Consider the following 19,923-nt stretch of genomic DNA (forward strand, 5'->3'; position numbering starts at 1 on the left):
AATCCCTTGCATCTCAAGAATTCTGTGCTTCATACGTGATGACTTCTTGGACCCCACGGTCTGTGGAACAGTGGGGTTTTTTCAGCGCAGCATGGAGCCCTCTGGTCTTTGTGGCTGTGGCCTCATTAGTCCCATGCTGTAAGGGAGTGAGCCGACCAGCCCACATGGAGACTCCACACACTGCCTGTGCAACACTTAGCAATCACCACCGCTAGAGAAATCTGGGATCTCTGCGGGTGTGTTTATGAAAGGCGCCCTTGGGTATTTCATTCTCAAATTATTTAGAGTTAACTCTACGACTGTTCTCTTGAGGAGCCTTGAGTTTTGTGGATACTTGCCTTGAAGTGGACCCTGAGGGCTAAGTAGGAGGGAAAGAACAGTCTTTAGCCTTTTAAAAAAATTTTCCCAGATTGTCTCTGTGGAACTCACAAAACTAACAGCAAAAGCAGCACCATGAGCACCAGACGAAACGCTGGTAAAGCCCTAAAGCTTTCATGGTAAGACTCACCTACGGGGTCCTTTCGTGACAGGCACCAAACACTGTTGTTTTTGATGTTAGGGAGTCCCCTGTTCCAAGATGTGTTTTGTTTTGTTTAAATATTTGATTTATTTATTGAGAGAGAGAGAGAGAGAGTGTGTGTGTGTGTGTGTGAGAGAGAGAGAGCTTGGGGAGGGGCAGAGGAGGAGAGGGAGAGAGAGAATCTCAAGCAGACCCTGTGCTGAGCGTGGAGCCCAATGGGGGGCTCGATCTCAGGACCCTGAGCTCATGACCTGAGCTGAAATCAAGAGTTGGACTCTTAACCGACTGAGCCACCTAGGTCCCCCTTAAAGGCGTGTTTCAAATAACCCAGGACTCTGTATAAACATGGAAATGGACTTTTCAAATTCCATGCTTAGAAATCATGGGCTCTAGTATGGCCCTACTTCATTTTTCCTTTTAGAAGGGAAGTTTGGTTTGTCGTTGTGTTCTCACGTCTGTCCTTCCTGGTTTGAGCCCCTCTGGGCTGCACGCAGGCCTCTGCCGTCCTTCACCCTGCGGCAGGCGCTGCAGTGCTGTGGCTTCAGAAGAAGTTCTCTGAGATTCCTCTGCCACTGGCTTCCCCCGCCCCTCCCCCTGCCCCCCGTTGTCGCTGGCAGCATCTCAGTCATCAAAGAGGTACATCTGGGCTCTTATGCCAGATGGACTTCACACATCTTGGTAAATTGAAAAATAACTTAAAACGGAAGAGCCAAAGTAGATGGAAGCTATTTTATCTATATTTTGTGTCCCCAAAGTTTTGAAGGGTTTAGTGTTTGCAGAAACTGGAATTTGAAAAGAGTGACGGTTTGCCCCGGTGTTGTACTTGGAAGGAAGCGTATTTCTTTAGGGAATAGAGTTCTGGGAAAGGAAGGTGACTCGAGCATATAAGGATTCCAAAGCTAACGCGTGCCCCTGGGTGATGTGAAGGATGCCTTATTACAGGAGAAGTTCCAGGAGGGTGTGGAACGTACTCTGTAGTCACGTGTGGTCGCGAACAGTGAGCTGCGTCTAAGTAAGAGAGAAAAACTAGCAATTCCGGAGCCTCCCGTCTTTCCGTCTCCCCGGCTAACCATTCCCCTGAGGGGTGGCGGTGAGCCTCACGCAGCCCGTTCACGCCACAGCTTCTCCGAGGAGAAAAATAACCGTGTCACGGAGGAAACTATGTGTTGCAGAGGTTGTGAATAAAGGTCGAGAGTGAGATGGTTTGGTCTGGCCTCTTTTCAGAGCAGCGATTGATTACTGCTGTCTGTGTTGCCGTGTCTTCCAGAGCTGACCTGTCCCGGACGCAGCATAACTAACGAAGCTGCTGCAGGATGAGAAGATGGCAGCGCGGCTGCTTGCACCACCAGGCCCCGATAGTTTCAAGCCTTTCACCCCTGAGTCACTGGCGAACATCGAGAGGCGCATTGCCGAGAGCAAGCTCAAGAAACCGCCGAAGGCCGAAGGCAGTCATCGGGAAGACGATGAGGACAGCAAGCCCAAGCCCAACAGTGACCTGGAGGCAGGGAAGAGTCTGCCTTTCATCTACGGGGACATCCCACAAGGCCTGGTCGCAGTTCCCCTGGAGGACTTTGACCCATACTATTTGACGCAGAAAGTGAGTTGGAGGAGGCCACGCAGCTTCAGACCCCCTTTCCTAACAGCCTTAGGGGAGACGGGGGAGAAAGAACTGTCCCTTTCCCAAGTTTGGATAAGTAGTTAAAATTGCGTTTCAGTTCTGGTTAATGCGGTTTATTTTTCCGTCTAATTGCTGCTCAGGGTCATTTGTGGGTCTCGACACTTCTCCACCCTGTTAATAAGACTTCCGGTTTTGGCTCCAGGCCAGATCAGAAAAAGGAAAACGGAATAAAAAACAAAACAAAAGAGAACGTAAATGCAACGTGACTATTAATAGAGTCCGAGAAAGATGGCGCAGTGAAAGGAGCTATAGCCGGGTAGAGTCTGTCTCCTACACACGTTCAGAATTCTCTCTTTAAGTGTAAAGATGATGTAACTATTACAATAGCAGCAAAGCCTATTGTTAATATAAAGGAGATGATGGGTTTGTGCTCTGTGCGATCTTTCTCTGTCCCTTGGTGACCTCAGGTCACAGCTGTTGGAGACAGGAATAGAGGAAGGTAAACCAAACCGGGCCAGTGAGGAGACCAGGTGTTTGGCCTTGTGACTCAGTCGTCTGGGTTGAGCCCCCACTCATTCCTACATTAGAGTCCACTCTGTTATTCCTGCCGGTAAGAAACACAAGTGAAATAAATACTAGTCTTCACTTGGCCAAGAGTTTCAGACTCCCCTAACGAATCTTTGACCAAACCATGGGTTTCTTTCTCATGATTATCTTTTGAAACGAGGCAACAGGTGGAGAAGCAAAGCCCCCTGGTTAATCCGCCAGCCAACTAATGAGCCATTGCATACATGACAGCAGGAATGACATCAGACCCCATTTTAGGGATCCCTCATTTGGTAAGTGTCATTTAAAGAATTAGATTGATAGGTGTTTCCAGATGAGGGGAGAAAAGGCTTTGTGTAATTACATATTCACAAATATGAATCTTACCTAAACTGTTTTTATTAACAAAACTGCCTCATAAACTTCCCCTAACTTGTCCTTCAGTCTTTTAATTTGGAAGAAATTTTAATTTTTTGGCTTAATAATGGGACAGAAGTAAGATGAGACCAGTAGATCTCAGTCATTTTTGGCTCAGGATGGCAAAAACAGGGAAGACGTTGTCTACACAAAGCTGTCTTCACTCACTTCTGCGGCAGCTAGGACAGCTCCATGGCAGAAGCAAAGTAGCACCGGTAGCCTGTACCTTCGCCTGAGAAGTATAGAAAGTCTCAGAAGCAAAGCATGATACGATAGAAATTACAGTAGACTAGAAGTGAGAACTCCTGACTCTACCGTCATTCTCCATGCTTATTATCTGTATTTCTCTTTTCTCAAAAGTATATTGTTCAAGCTACCACAAATAGATTATAGGAAAAGAAAGTTTTCAATGAAGAAAAACTTCTCAAAACTAGTTCATGTCCATTAGCAAGACACGTCACCTCTCTGGGCCTAAATTTTCTCATCTAGAACTGAGAAGTTAGAATTTCTAAGGACTTTTTCACACATCAAGTTCTGGAACTGAGTAGTTTTCATAAACTTTCATTGATTTCCTCATTTACTCTTCCCTTTTTAAAAGTCTAACTTTGTAATCTCAGCCTTTGCCGAGTGGGGTAGATGGGAAGGGAGGAGGCAAGCTGTAACGTTCTGGGTTAGAGAATAAGGGAACGTGGAATCTTTGGCTATTTTTAGAAAAAAAATTCATTCATTGTAAAATTTTGAAATATTTTTAGAAATGTTTTCTTGCTCTTTCCTACCCTGACATCCATGATCTTAGAAGAGGTACAGAGCAATGACAAATCACAGGGTTTGGGTTGTGCCTATTTAAGTGAGTTGGCCAATGGTAAAACTTTTTCAGAAAGTACTCTTATAGCAATAAGAAGATAAGTAAAGCCCCTTGGACCCTGCCCTTTCAGGAGGCTAAAACCTCCTTGCTTTTATTTGAACTGTTTATTTTTCCGACTCCAATGCAAATTAAATCTCCCTTTCTTACACTTGACTTACTATACAAAGAATACATAGAGCTTTGGTTGTCAGAGCCAGTTTCCCGTTTGCATGCCTTTTCCCCTGGTTGCTGCCCCGTAGATAGCCTCTTTTCTCCTCTAACACCTCAGATTTCAGTGGCCCTGGATTGGGAGCGAGGCCTCAGACGGGGTGGGTCTCTGGCCCTGATAGGTGTCATTCCTTGGGCAGGATAGATGTTGACGGAGCTCCATTAGGGGACTGGCTCTTCATGACAGTCGGACTTCAGCCTTCGGCCTCACCACAAGGTTAAATAGTTTGAGGAAAGGATAACTTTAATTGTATTTTTTTTTTTTTTTTTTGCTAATCTTTTTTTTTTTTTTTTTGTGAAACATACCACCATGCAGAAAAGTTCATAAAACATAAATGCATAGATTAATTATTATTATAAAGCAAACAAACTAACACTCATGACAAGAAAGAATATTAGTAGCACTTCAGAAGTATTAATTGTACTGTTAATCAAGGGTTGTTTTTTTTTTTTAAGATTTTATTTTTAAGTAATCTCCACACCCAACGTGGGGCTCAAACTTACAACCCCAAAAGCAAGAGTCACATGCTCCACCGACTGAGCCAGCCAGGCGCCCCAAAGCAAGGGATTTTTTAGTCGATTACTAATATGTTTGCTCAAGTTTATTTGCAAATCTTTACGGGCATTACTAATACTTCTTACTAACTAGGCCTTTCACTAGGCCAAATTAGCAAGGTCTCCTCTACAAGGAAGCACACTGGGAATTAACCCACAAATCAAAATATTGAGAGTAGAAATGACTTTAAGAGGACATTCCCTTGCGTTTGTTTTTCATGGACTGCCTTAAATAATTCTTGCAAAATAGAGTTTCTTTGATAAATGATACAAGTGGATTTCTTTATCTTTTCCTTATAGGTCTCATTTTCTACCTGATTAACCATTTTTATGGCTCTCAATGAAACTGGTTTCTCATTTCCTTCCCTCTATTTTAGAGGTGAAAGAAAACTACTCCCCTGTTAGTAGAGTTCTGGTTTCATCCCGTTGTGGATTTCACACTCTCCAGGGACACAGGGACATAAACCTGTGTGTCGTATTTTCAGATACCCTTGTACCAGCTGGTGCTGGTTTGAGCTTCTTGAGGCCCTCAGCAGTGTTGTCCATGTTGCATTGCACTCCCAGCTGTTCCCGAAAACACTCTCTTCGGATTTCCTCAGACCTCCCAGTGCTACAACATTTTCTTTGCCTCTTGGTACTTTGTTCTAATGTCTCCTTTCTTTGGCTTTCTTGTATTTCAGCTGTTGCTTGCAAATAATTGCATTTAGAGGACGTGTGTGTTTATTTATTAATTTGTTTATATTAAATAAAAATAAGTTATGTACCTACATGGTTAAAAAGTCAATCAAAGATATTCAGTAAAAAGTCTCCCCTTTACACCTCTCCCTCTTCTGCTCACTTCCTGTCTCCTTGAACAGGTAACCACTGTTAGGAGGGTCTTCCAGAGTTTCTTTATATATGTATCGGCAAAAACAAATAGGTATTCTAAGGAACTTGAACTCTCCCGAATGCCTTTGTTCTTGGTTTTCTTTCTGCTATTTTCTTAAGCCTGTTCAAGTCTTAATTTTGTTGTTTTCCCTTCTTTCATGCTTCGAAATCTTATATTTTATCAGTGTAAATTCTCAATTGATTTCTCCCCCTTCCAAGCTTTTTTAATAAATCAAATCAAGGACTTTGTATTACTTGAAGAAGGGTTTTTCTATCTCCCCAGTTCTTAATAATAACTTGTTGAATTTCAAATGGCCACATATATTCCTGATAACTATCTGAAGTGGGGCAGCAAGAAAGTCTGTGGATTAGGTTGAGAAGGGCCTTCAGAGTTGCCTCCTACTTCTTTTCCCACTTCTTAAATTGGTGATTGATCCACGTGTCCTTTTTGTTCAGGGGGTATACGCTCTTACAAGAAAGCCTTATGAACAAAAATCTAAATTATAGGATGGACTGATGTGTCTTTAAATAGGGCTCATGCCTAATGCATTAAGAAATTATATGTGGTTTCCCAAAGTTCAATTTGCCTTCAACTCCTCATTTCTCTTTTCCTGCAAATTGTAGTCTACCTGGAATCATAGAAAATTAGAATAGTGTATCCTTCGACATCAGCTAATTCAGCCTCCTGCTTTTATAAATTTAATGAGGGGAAGTACTTGTCAAAAGCCAATAGTAGGGGCGCCTGAGTGGCTCAGTTGGTTAAGCATCTGCCTTAGGCTCAGGTCATGATCCCAGGACCCTGGGATCGAGCCCTGCGTGGAGCTCCCTGCTCAGCAGGGAGTCTGCTTCTCCCTCTCCCTCTGCCCCCTTCCCCAGTTGTGCGCGCTCTCTCGCTATCTCTCTCTGACAAATAAATAAATAAAATCTTTTGAAAAAAAGTATAGCCCTTCTCAAAAAAAAAAAAAAAAAAAGCCAACACCAGTGTTCGTGGTGGAGCCAGGACTAGAACCCATGCCTCCAAACTCTTAGTTGGTTACAACACATTTCTGGTTCTCCACTTTTCTCATGTTTTATTAACCGATCCTCAGCTTCATTGGCTCAGTTCTTCTGAAGCTAGGCAAGCAAATTTACAGACAGGAAGAAGAACCTGCTTTTTCATTCATTTTCCTGATAATCCCTACGGCTTAATAGCCTTTTTTAGGATGGGTCCTAAGAAGTGCAGTTCTTCTGGAGGAAAGGCTGGTGTCTGTATTAGTTGCAGGATTTTACCTTGCGAAGTGCAGGAGCTGAGTAGTGTACCCGCCGCAGACAAGCTGTTCCGGAGGCTCGGGCTCAGTATCCGCACTCCTGCAACAGTTCAGCTGGACATGTAATCTGAACACAGGTTATTTAACCTCCCGACGTATTTTTACTTTACTTTTTTTTTCTTTTTAGAGAGGGAGAGGCAGGGGGCAAAGGGCGAGGGACAAGCAGACTCTGCTGATTGCAGAGCCCACCGCGGGGCTGGATCTCATGACCCTGAGATCAGGACCTGAGCCCAAATCAAGAGTCAGACGCTTAACCAACTGAACCACCCAAGCGCCCCTGTATTTTTACTTTTAACAGGAACATATCTCCCACCTGTCCCAGTCCCCCAGCCTACTGACAGAATGGGATAGTGAAAAGAGCACCTAACTGGCGATATAAACACTTCCATTTTAGTTCTTCCTGTGCCCCTTGTTTGCCCTTGGCCAAATCACTCAAATTTCTCTGGGCTTCAATTTCCTCACCTATAATATATGCAAGATGAGAGCTGGACCTTTATCTATATCCTTCTAATTGTATTTCACACATATGTCTATCACAGTACATTTTAGCTGTGGCAGACTGCTTCCTGTTTCCCGAGTGTCCCCTGCCTCCTGGTCTCCATTCTCTCCTCTTAGAACGTACTGGTCCTTTAACTTCACCTTTTGACACTTGACCCATTCGTCCAGGCCCTAGGGCCTCTTCTTGAAGCCTGGCTTGATTCTCTACACCAGAACTGATTCCTCCTCCTTCTGAATTTCTGTAATACATTAACGTATAATACATTTGGTCCAACCTTTACCAAGAAGTGGTTTTTAGATTTAATTCACGTTAGCTATAGCAGGGCATTCTGTTCCCAGCAATGTTTACAGTTTCCTCCTTACACACACACACACACACACACACACACACACACACACACATACACACAGAGTCCCAAGCGCTCCTGGCAGAAAATCCTTGCTGAATCTATTTTCACATACTCTTCAACAGGTGTGCAGAACAGAGACAGGCTGCTTAAGGAGAGTTCATGTTCATTAGGTGTGATTTGAAGTATTACTAATGAGGTGCTGCATTTCCTGCTTTTGCACAATAAGCCTAGATGCTCCTTTCTGTTCTAAATAAAAACTACGTATTTTAAAACTTTGTTTTTAAAAAGCCAATATGCAACAATATAAAAAAAAATGGTGTTTCTGTTACTTTATCCCCCAAATCAAAGTGAGGCAAATGCTTGTGCACCAGCGGGAGGCAGGCCATCGTCAGGGTGACGGGTTAAGGATGTGCATGTGTGGGGTGCTTTTCTATTCTCCAAACATCACTCTCTAGAGGGGGAGGAATTTAGCTGAATATTCCCACAGCCAAACCCTCTTTAAGACCTTAGCAGTAGACCAAGTGTTGGGACATCTGGTTTCGGATCCTATCCCTACTTATTCTAGGCCATCTTGAGCATGTCACCTAACCATGCAGGGTGTCAGTTTCCCTAATCTAGGAAATTAAGATGAGGCTAATAGCTAATATCCCGCCTGTCTCGCCGGGTTGCTGTGAAGGTCATTTCTCGTAGCCTACATAAAACAAAACAGCCTGTTGCTCCAGCCCTGCTTCAGTTTTCTCCCTAGCGCTTGGCAACACCTGCCATGGGTTTATTTGTTTATTGTTCATCTTTGTGCTCATCGGCTGGAGCAGTGCCTGCCCTGTAGTGAGTGTTCAATCCATATCTGTTGATTACATTAATCTTAGGAGGCAATGCATATGAAAACACGAGGTACTTTTCTGAGTGCTTCGAACATGAAAGGTGACATGATATTTCTTCTAATAAAAATTTTCCCATTGACCAAAATGAATTGAACTTTGGAGGGAAAAGAGACTGATTACCAGTATATCTTTTCCTTTCCCAAAGAATTAGTTTCCTTTAGGGGCTGAGGAAGTAGATCAGGAAATCGTTTTCCTGACATTTTAGATATTTTCAGAGGGCTGGAGACTGTTGTTAAGTGCTACCAGTCTTATCTCTCCTCTTGTAGAAACTTAGAGTTGGAAAGACTTTATCAAAGGTCATGGGTTAATAGCCTCCACCTCATGCTTGATTCTCTTCTTGGTTTATTGGTATCATGTGTGTATTATACAAAGGATGTTATTTCCTGAACATTGTAGGTTGTCCTGTCATGTCTACCTTTATTAAGTGTTTTGCTTCTTTCTTGGCTGTGTGAGTTGTGTTACCTCCCCTGTATTAACCGACTAAAAAGAGAATGAGAGAAATGGACATTGGAATATATGCCAATTTGGGTTGCCTCATATAAAACATGACCCATTTATTCAACAAAAATACTTCTTGAGTACTTCCGATATGTGAGGCCTTGTGGGGCAGGGGGTCTGTTTGGTTCTCTTAGGGAGACAAAGATTAATAAAGTCCATTCTTCACCCTTAAGTAGCTTATAACATGGCAGTGTATAGTATGATATAATTTTTGACAAGAGAGCCCCAGAAAGGGCCTTACTTACCTCATAGTAAGAGTAGTATTTGAATCAGGCTTTGGAGTTTCTAAAAGAGGGATAGACCGAAACATTCTAGGCAGAAAGAGCAATGCGAGCAAAGGCTCAGAGACAAGGGCGTAGAACAATGGAAGAAAAAGTGGAGTAGTCTGATTTGAGTGGAATGTGGGGAAATGAGTGAGGAACCATGGGAGATGAGGCTGGGGAGGGAGAGCTGGAGCCAGATCATGGAGGACTCCATATGAGACGAGGAAGTTTGGTCTTTATTCGATAAACAGCAGAGACCTACTGGAGGTGTTGGGGAGTGCAGATCGAAGTAGAGCTTTAGGGACGTGAATGTGATATGCAGGGTGGGCCAGAGGACAAGAGACCAGCTGTGAGGTGATAAGGGTCCAAATATGGTGGAAGTGAAGAGTAAGGGCAGTGGATGAAGTCAAGAGCTGTTACAGAGATAAATTGATAGGATTTTGTGATTGATTGTGGAAGGTTAAGGACAGAGTCGAGCATTCAGTCATTCGTTTGATAATGTGATAAATTGTTATTGAGCGTTTTCTGTACGCCCAGGCTCTGTTCCATGCCCTCGGGAGCAAATCAGACAAGGCTATGCTATTCTTGGAACTTAGTTTTTGTTGGGGAGACGGATAATAAACAAGTAAAGAAATGAATCATTACAGATAATGATATGTGCATTAAAGACAATATGGCCTAGGTACTCGAGAGGTTGTGGTGCTCTAACGTGGTAAGAGACTAAACCTAGGGAATACAGAAGAATCAGAGGCTACACGCTGTCTAGATATTCGGTGTCTTAAATAGGCTTTTATCAAGCACTAAATTATAATCTTTAAAAGGACCCATAATGCAGATATTCTGAGTTACTTAAAAGCCAGTATCACTCTGTTGAGAGATTTTGCCAGTCTTCGATTTTCACATAGGCAGGAGTCCAGCACATTTCAGCATCGGTGTGAGTCACGGGGGCACCTGCAGATGAACCTTGCATTTGCTCCAGAAAAAAAGCCTCAGGTCTTCTCAATTCCTTGCACAAGTACTAAGTTGCAGTTCCAAAGCTCTGAGCCATGTTGATGTAGAAGAGACAACCTTTCACCTGAATTCTAGAATGCATGTTATTAATACCTCGGCCATAAAATTCCACTGATTGATAGTTTTAGGAATTAGTCTCCGATGGTTTCTCCAGGGTCATGAAATATTTTTATTTTAATGAAAATTGACCTGTTGAATGGGTTAGTTAATAATGGCCGTTGGAAGTGGTGGAGGACCTCTCAAGATCACAATGATATTGATCATCTTCTGACAATAACCATATTTTAAATTCTTTATTAGTCAAAGAGAATAAGCCTGTGGCATCATTATACAGAGGGATGCTTCTCTTACTGATTGTTTCCATATTCAGATGAGTTGTAAATTCTTTACATATTGTTCTTTACACCTAACCCTGTTTGACACAGTTCAAGATTAGGATTGCCCCATTATATGACAATTTCTGCCAACTCTGAACCCAGCAGTAGAATTTTCGATACTGGCTCTGAAGAGGCACTCCTATTCCTCAACTTCCAAAGTTTGGCCTGTGTAAGCAAGTTTGAATAAAAGATCCCTCCAGTTTCAGAGGATGAGGTCCCCTCTCTACTGTTCAAGGCCAGTCCCTGTCCCTGTGCCTCTGACCCCACCCATGCCTTCCAGCCTTCTCTAGAACTTCACTCTCGCAGTTTTCGTCTCACTTTTCTGGTCTGTCAGTCTTTCCCTTTGCATCCTGGTTCCTTCCCCTCAGCCTATAAACACTCCCAAAGCCTCTCCCATTCTAACAAGCCCTCACTTGAGCCCACATCACCAGCTAGTCTAACCTCTCTTCTCCTGCCATTGAAACTTGTGAAGAGTAGCCTTTACTCATCATCGCCACCTGCATGCCTCCCACCCACTTCCCCATCCTTGCAGCCTGACTCTGCATCCTCACCTCTCCGCTGACATTCTCATGGTAAGATCCTCTGTGATGTCAAACTGCCGAATTTATCAGACATTGTTTTACTTCTTATCGCACCGAACCTCTCTGCTGTATTTGATACCGTTGATTCCTCCCTAATTCTTGCAGCTCTTCTCTTCCTTGGCTTAATGCTCCGTATATCTCCGATCATTCCTTCTCTTCCATTTCCGGCACCTCTCCCAGGTTCTGTACATGGCCCATGTTCCTGTCGTTCGACACACTCTCCCTGGGTGATGTCACCCATTCTCTCAGTACTCTTGAATCTGTATCTCCAGCCTGGAACACTCCTTAATATTCCGCAGCTTGCCAGTCATCTCTAGCTGGGTTTCCCACAGGTAACTCAGTGTGTTTCATATTGAAGTCGTTTCTCCTCTCAAACCTCCTTCTTTCATCAGCTGTTTTAGTGGATGACACCACCCAAATTCTAGATATCATTATCGACTCCCCAATTTTCTGCAGTTCTTAGGGGCTACCAACCTTAAGGAGCTGTCAGTAGAATGTTGCATATTTTTATAAGTAAGAAAATATTGTGGCGCAGAAATCTGAATTGCTCAGATTCCCTAAGCTAGTGTGGGGCAGAGCCAGATTTCAGGCGCGGGGATGTGTGATTTAATGTTCATGATCTTTCGGCCATACCATGCTGTCTCTCTAGCGTATACTGCAGACTCATTTTTTGTTTTTGTGTTCTGTCGCTTTTAGATAATTTTCTAGCATTTTACGCTGCCTCAATATGAAGTTACTCCATGGTGTTTTGAGGTTTTTTGTTTTGTTTTGTTTTTTAGTGTATTTGTCTCAGGCTGTATCTTTAGCATGGTATCTAAGACACAGAAAAGATGAGAAGACTTTTCAAACTACAACAAATAATTCTTATGGGCGGATGAGCTAAAGGGTGGAAAAGGTCGATTAGACACTGAGCAGAAAGTTGCGTATAGTTATAGGTTAGTTGTCTGATCATTTCTTCATGTCTAAGAGATTAATTCATGTGTTCAGTAAACATGTATGAATCTCTACCTTTGCCAGATGGGCATCAGATTATGCACTCTACTCGCTAAGCTGAGAAACAGTAGTTGGAAGCCATAGCCCTGCTTTAAGGACCTCAGGGTCCAGTGAGAGATAAAGATGTGTACATAAAAATGACAACACTACGTGAACTGCTCTAATCGAATTAAGTGCCAAGCAGAGACACACAGGAAGGAAGGATAATTCTGTTTAAGAGAGTTGAATGGGGCCATCTGCAGAGAGGAGGTGATAGTTGAGCTGGACCTTAAAGTATTAAAATATGGTTAAAAATTTCACCTGTTGCAAAAGAGAAGAAAGAGCAGTTCGGGTAAAAAGACTGGTACGTGCAAAGGCAGAGGGGCATGGGAAGGACTGAATTGTTTCAGACAGTGGGTTTGGTTGTGACGAGAGCATGGAGTGTGGTTTGCCGTGGCTCCCGTCGAGAGGCAGATTGGATCCCAATGTGTGTGTACTAAGCCGTGTTTATTTTCTCCCACTTCCAGAGTTCTTAGGTCTGACATAAGCTCTGGGGCCCATCTTGAGCCATTCAGTGCAGCCATACAGGTGTCTCCTAGTGACTCTGGATACTTGGTCTAGCTTATCCTATGGTCTTGTGCCAAGTGTGTGAGTACTAACATGAATGGTAGCCCTCGGGGTTTCCTCATGGCCACCCCATGTTGGGAGCCAGAGAGCAGGAGTGACAGTAGTCTGTGTGATGGCCGCAGCAGCATCCTAATCACGTCCGTTGAGGGTTCGTTCTGTGCCAGACACTGTAGCGAGGACTTTTGGTGAATCTTCATTTAATTCTCATAACCTGATGAAGTAGGTACTATTAATCAATATCCCTATTTTATCAATAAGAAAACCGAGCCTTAAGAACCTAGAGAAGTCGACAAAGATCATGACAGCTAATAAGCAATGGAGCTGTGCCTTGAATCCAGGTCTTTGTGGCCTCAGAGCCTCTATAGAAAACACTCTGCTCTTTCTAAGAGAGAGGAAAGCAAGAATATAGAATATTCTGGAATATGAATACAGTGACTAAGGGGGTTAATATGCTTTATATAACAAACGTGCATTTTGCTTTACCCCAGAGCAGCTGCAGTCTGTGTACCCTAAGAGGGTAAAGGGGAAAGAGATCAAAGGCAAATTCATATTGAAGGGCAGCAAGGAAGAGTGGCCATGTAGGAGGTTCAGGGCCGCCCAGCCTCTAGGGAGCAGCGTCATGCTGGCTCAGCCTGGAGCAGGTGCATGGCGCTGCTGTTCTGCCAGGTATGGCTTCCCGTGACCAGGATGTGGGCAGGAAGGGGTCAGCTGCTCCAAATGTGGGTTGGAGGGCATGCGGTTACAAGGTCAAACCAAATGAGCAAGTGTGTGCAGAAGCACCTGGAAAACAATAAGCCACAGGTGCATGTGGTGCCAACATTACCTTCATCCAGCTTCACTTGGGAAAAAGGCCACAGCCATAACCAGCTGCTGTGATCTCCGAGGGATGTGCAGGGGTTTCCCTTTTGCCAGAGTTAAAGGTATTAAGTAAGAGAGATTGCTTCATTGACCCAAGGATTGGACCGGATGACCTGGTGTGAGAAAAAGCATTCAGGACCAGATGCCGGGAGACCTGGCCCCTAGTAACTCTCAGCTCTGTGGTGTTAGTGTGAGCAGAGGTGTCTGTGCGTGGTCTCTTGGCTGTAAAGTGAGGGTTAGATTTTTTGAAGCTTTTTGAAAACTGCCTTATAAGAGCACAGGCTTTGGAGTTAGACCGCCTTGGCTCAGTTCTAAGTTTTGCCACTTAATAAATAATGTTGTGGTTCTTGGGAAAGTTACCTGACTTTCCGCCTCAGTTTCATCATCTGGAAAATAGTACCTACCTACCTCATGAAGTGGTTGCTGTGAGACAGATACTGAATGGGCGTCTTAGTAGGCTGCCTGCCACGGAGTAAATGCTTAATGTTCAATGTTGGTCCTCAGATAGGCTCATAGGTACAACTGTCAATGATCAAAAGCAGTAAAAACATTAATATGAGATTTAGATGTCCGTCTTGCCTAATCCTCGGTGTAGTGGAATAGAGACTTGGAAGACGAGGGCTCTAAATATTCATAGTTCGGGACCCCTGGGTGGCTCAGTCAGTTAAGCGTCCAACCCTTGATCTTGGCTCAGGTCTTGATCTCAGGGTTGTGAGTTCAAGCGCCGTGTTTGTGGAGCCTACTTAAAAAATAACAAAAGAAAATAAAATAAAAAATATTCATAGTTCAAATGAAAGTATAGCCTAAAGGAAAAAAAATTTGTCCATGTTTCATGTCCTGCTTTAGTTCAGTATTTTTAAAAGGCAGCTGAGTGCCAGGACACAGGTACTGAAGAAATTCAGGCCAGTTGTGCCTTTACTGGAGCCTTTCCTGAGGCCCATGGGACTGTAATCGTGGTTTCACTTGAGGGGCCCACTAAGCAGATTAGCATTAAGAACGGCATCCAGACTCTTTTCAACACGGGGTAGTCGTTTGACAGTGCAGGTCATTTCTGTCCCAACAGCTTCCTCGTCTGAAGTAGAATCTGTTTAGATTCAGCATTAGATGTTCCTATATTAAACTGGGGGAACTTGGAAGGGACATTGATTTGCCGCCCGCTGTATGGGCTCTGTAGATAGTCACTCGGAGGTGAATGCCAGATTGCTGTTGACGAGCGGACGGCGGGCTGCTGCTGCTGTCGCTGGTGTGGCTGCTCTGCGGATCGGCTGTATTCAGATTGTCATCGGACAGAGAACTGTGCGTGCACTCTGAAGCCAACAGGCAGAGAGAATGTGCCCTTCGTAGAAGTTACCAGAATTAACAATTTATAGTTAGGCGGGAAAGAGCTAACAACTAATGTAAGTCAAACTGGCCAGTTGCCTGGTTCAGAGGGAGTACGAAAGGTCCGCGAGAAGACGGTGTATATATGAGGTTGAGACAGGCAAGAACTGAAGGGGAGAGAAGTCAGCTAAAAACAAGAGGGTCAGGGGGTTCTAGAGACCAAAACAGTTAAGATCCAGGGGCCAAACTCGGGGAGACAGTCACAAGTCAGTGTCTGTAACAGCTCGAGCTAGATAGACTCAAAGGACATTGGTTCCCAACTTCCCTCTTGTAGATTGGCTCAGTCCCTGGGCGCCTTGGTGTTCATTATAGCCAGAGGTCATTAGGTACATGAGGGTTACTTTTGCCCTAATGGAGAGGAAGGACTCAGTTGAAGGGAGAGCCACTCTGCTGGGCTGTGTGTCCCACAGCAAACCAGGGGCTGGACAATAAACCTTTCTCTAAGAAGCTTTCTGGTCTGTGATCTATTCCAGCCCTGCATCGAGTACTCTTCTCCGTAACGTCTTTTCGTATCTGTGTACCCTTTATTATTTTAACCTACACTTTTTGTATGATTAAAAGAATCTGATCCTGAGGTGGGGTGAGGGTGACAACATGCCATTATATTGGCCGCACTGCAGTACTTTGGTACTTACGTGCATTTATTGGACCGCATTTGCAGGATGCTAGGATTTGTGCGGTGTGTGTACGAATGTGCTTGTCCCTGACGTGCGCAGTGTCTCTTCCCCTCACAGTAGACCCTGAAGAAAATACGTCTTATCCTGAATTAGCAGTGGCAAAGCTCCTCCATCCTGTGCTCCAAGCCCCACGTTGCTAATTAGAAATGAAAAGCCTGTGCTTTTCAGAAGGTTCATTGTATGCCGGCATGACATATTTATGACAACTGTGCCATAACTCGGTAAGAGCTGTTCCACTGCTCTTAATGGGCCTTGTGCTCAAACGCGTTCAGTGGCTGTTATTATAAACTGATATTTCCCCTTGGGCAATAAACCACAATTCAATTTCAATTTTCCTTTTAACTCATTTACTTCACAAAGATCTAATTTAAGACAGATTAGGTAAAATATTATTGGACTTCATGGACACCAAGTGATTCTTGCTTAAGAAGTATTCTTGTAAGAATCCAAAGCTTGCTGTCCTTCCCATTCATTCTTCCTGGGCTTTGAAAATCAATCCAGTGTTGAACAAGGGACAAAACTCCTTTTCTAGATTCTCATCAGCAGTTTAATGACGATTACTGAGATTTTATTGGCCACGCATATGGCTTTAAAGTGCTTTAAATATATATTTTTTAAAGCCAGCCCCTCACCAGTCATCCCCATTCATTTTCTCTCTGCTCTTCACTGTTCTGGCAGGAACGGGGCATAGAAGCAGGGGAGACAGGGCGGGGTGGGGTGGGAGCAGCCCTTGGTGCACTTCTGCCCTGGGACTGCTCCGTGCTGCCCTCTGCCCACAGAAGTATGGTTTTCAGGGTAGTATCACAGCTGTGGACCCTGGACTCGACAAAGTATCACATTGAAGGAGCAAAACAACCAATTCAGGAGAGTTCTACCAAGACGTAATGTGAAAGAATAAATAATAATAGGCTTTCTCCTCAAAGGTATGGCAGTTCATCTCGGATGTTCCCGCATATTTTCTAAACCACAGAATCACAGATATCAGAGCAGGAAAGGGCCTGGGCACGCCCATCAGGCAGCCTCTCTCTCATTTCATAGACGAGGGAAATGAGATCCAGGGAGAGCAGCTCACCCAGGCCATACAGCTAGCAGAGGCAGGTGAAGCAGGGGAATCTAAGTGTTTGAAGATAGGTGTTTGAATCCCCCCCTCCCCTGTTTTAGTGACCTGGAAGATGACTGGCAGTCCCCAGTCCTGGTGAGCACAGATTCCCCTGCAGCTTATTGAATCCCGAACCTCTGGGGTGGGACTCGTGAAGCTGTACTTCTTACAGAAGCGGCTCGGATAACTCCTACGCGGCCCGTCGGGCCTAGGTCCGGAACTGGTGTTCGTGTGTGACAGGGGTCACCCAGCTGTGCCCCGTGGGTCAGATCATCTCTGCCATTTGTTGTTGGATAGCCCGTGGGTTCAGAAGGGCTTATACACTTTTAAATGGTTATGGAAAAGTCAAAGGAAGGATAGTATTTTGTGATGTGTAAAAATTATATGAAACTTAAATTTCCTTGTCCACAAATAAAGTTTTGCTGGAACACAGACACTCTTAACTTGTTTACGTGCTGTCTGTGGGGACTTGTGCACCACAGCGGCGGGTTGAGTTGACTGTGCAGCCCACAGAGCCTACGGTATTTACTGCGGCTCTTTACAAAGGAGAGCTGCTGGCCCGAGACATGCTATGCTGTTTGTCACGTAAGCCCTGTAAGTGCCAGCATCAAAAGGGAGATTCCTGAACTTCGAGTACTTGTCTTAGTCCAAACACTGTCTTGTTTTATGCTAAAGGTGCAGTTATGAAAGTGGCACCTGGGTGCCGCAGTCGGTTAAGTGTCCGCCTTTGGCTCAGGTCATGGTGCCAGGGTCCTGGGATCCAGCCCCACATCGGGCTCCCTGCTCAGCGGGGAGACTGCTTCTCCCTTTGCCCCTCCCCCCTACTCATGCTCCCCCTCTCTCCAATAAATAAATAAAATCTTTAAGAAAAGAGGCAGTTATGAAAAACTGCATATAAATTAAGCATACGTACTAATTATTTTAACAATAAAGTATATTTTATTGTAATACAGCCTGCTACGGGAAGAATGGACGATTCATGTTCACTGCAGGCGGTTTTGTGTGGACCATGTGTTTATTTCTCTTTGAGGAGAAAAAAGATACCTTCTTTTTTACCTGATGAAGATCTAGGATGTAAATATTTAGAAAGGAGTGCTGATAAACTATTTTTACTCTATGTGCACTCAATACCTAAATTAACTATGAAATTTCTACTTCACACATAAAACATAAAACATTCTTTTTTATTCTTTTCAGATTTTTATTTACTTTTTTGGCAGAGAGAACACGAGCAGGGGAGCGGCAGAGGGAGAGGGAGAAGCGGACTCCCTGCTGAGCAAGGAGCCCGACGTGGGACTCGATCCCAGGACCCTGGGATCATGACCTGAGCCGAAGGCAGCTGCTTAACCATTTGAGCCACCCAGGCGCCCCACATCAAACGTTCTTAATAAAGCCTTTATACCTATAAAACCATAGTTTTTAAATTCACCAGAGATCCCTACTTTCCTTGCCAGCTCCTCACTTACTAATTCAGAACCCTCTGTGCCTCCTGGCTTTTCTTCAGCCAAGGCTCACAGTTTCCGTTTCTTCCTGTCTTCTTTTTCTTTTGCCTCTTCTCCTTGTCCCTCACCTCAGACATGTAAGCATTTGTTCGCTAACCAGGCCGCAGATCGTCGTTAATGTGCAGACGCTGACTCCGCGGTCGGAAGTGCCCTCAGTGGTACTTCCGGACCCGTCTTTCCACCGTGATCAAACTCAGAGATCAGACGAAGGGTGTGGAGCACACCACTTTTAAAAGTCCCGTTCCCTGTCTTCCTCGAAGGCAGGTGGGTGATTCTGTAAGGGCCTGGCCTGGTGGTGTTTAGATCCTGGGACGTGGGCCAGTGCTTCTTTCATTGCTGCTTAGGCTTTTATGTCGTGTGCCCCAGGGGCTCAAATTTCCCATTCACCAACGAATCCGTCCCCCATACCAGTTTCATTCTCTGCCACACGGCCCCTGAACAGCCTCTCAGTTTGGCACAGGAGAAGCTGTAAAGAGGCTCTAAACTTGGCAAAATATACTGCTCTTTGCTGCGTGACCTTTGATAGGTGGTGTCCCTCTCCTGAGCTTATGTAAAGTGCATAGAGGATAATAACCCCTCCTTCACCCAAACTTCACAGGAATATTAGGAGGTTGAATGAGGAGGTTATCTAAAAGGCTTGGCATTTTCATAGAGGGAGTTGCTATAGAAACCCAGAGGCAGACAAGTACTTTGGAGAGGAGGTTTCTGGAAAGTCCCGGGGTCTTTGTTTCTTTGGGTAGCCAAAATATGGAAGATCTGGCCTTTGACCTGTTTCAGCTTAACCCTTTTGCATTCAGCTCCCTTTTGCATTAAGAATCGGCTTTCCTGCAGTCCTGCAGCATGCCCCGCCAGAGCCAGTGCCCTCTAGTAACAGGAAGAACATTATCACGGTGCAGTCTCGAACACTAGGGAGGGTGAACTGAGCATTTCCAGAATGTATATCTGGCTCAACGCCAGCACCGCTTTTCTACTGGGAGAAAGGCATGACTGCCAGATTAGGAAAGGAAAGACTAGACGATGAGAGGAAAGGATCTTTAAAAAAGAAATCTGTTGGCAGCTGTTTATTGGGAGTGCGTGGCTTGGGTTTGGGTTATAGGAACTATGGGAAGAAATGTGAGACTGAGTCCTGTCCTCTGAGAGTGTAAAACTTAGTTTCGGGGGTAACTGGATGGAGTAGAGGGAGGGTTAAAAAAAAAAAAAGTCTTAGAGTGGAATGAAAGGCACAAAGTCCAAGTATAAATAGGAATTCAGAAAAGGGAGAGCTCAGAGTAATTCGGAATATTTCATTAAAAAGTGGGACCTCAGGACCAATTTCAAAATCATGCTTCCTCTGTGGGAAGAGGGGATGTGCTTTGGAGAGCTTGCAAGAACGAGCAGCACGGTAAGGCCTTATCTCTTCAGTAACTGATGGGTACATGGATGTTGGTGGTATCATTCTTTAGACCTT

General features: G+C 44.4%; 1 protein-coding gene across 2 annotated transcripts in view; it reads left to right on the top strand.

Moving 5' to 3' along the window:
• The first annotated feature begins 1,800 nt into the window (after positions 1 to 1,800).
• Positions 1,801 to 19,923, top strand: part of SCN8A (sodium voltage-gated channel alpha subunit 8) — a 111,670-nt gene continuing 93,547 nt past the window's right edge. For both annotated transcript variants that reach the window (XM_026501841.4, XM_026501840.4), the window contains exon 1: positions 1,801 to 2,117. In XM_026501841.4, coding sequence (XP_026357626.2) covers positions 1,842 to 2,117 — 276 coding nt within the window. In that variant the 5' untranslated portion in view covers positions 1,801 to 1,841. The remainder of the gene's footprint in view (positions 2,118 to 19,923) is intronic.

The sequence above is a fragment of the Ursus arctos genome, unplaced genomic scaffold (genome assembly GCF_023065955.2).
Source record: "Ursus arctos isolate Adak ecotype North America unplaced genomic scaffold, UrsArc2.0 scaffold_26, whole genome shotgun sequence".
Lineage (NCBI taxonomy): Eukaryota > Metazoa > Chordata > Mammalia > Carnivora > Ursidae > Ursus > Ursus arctos.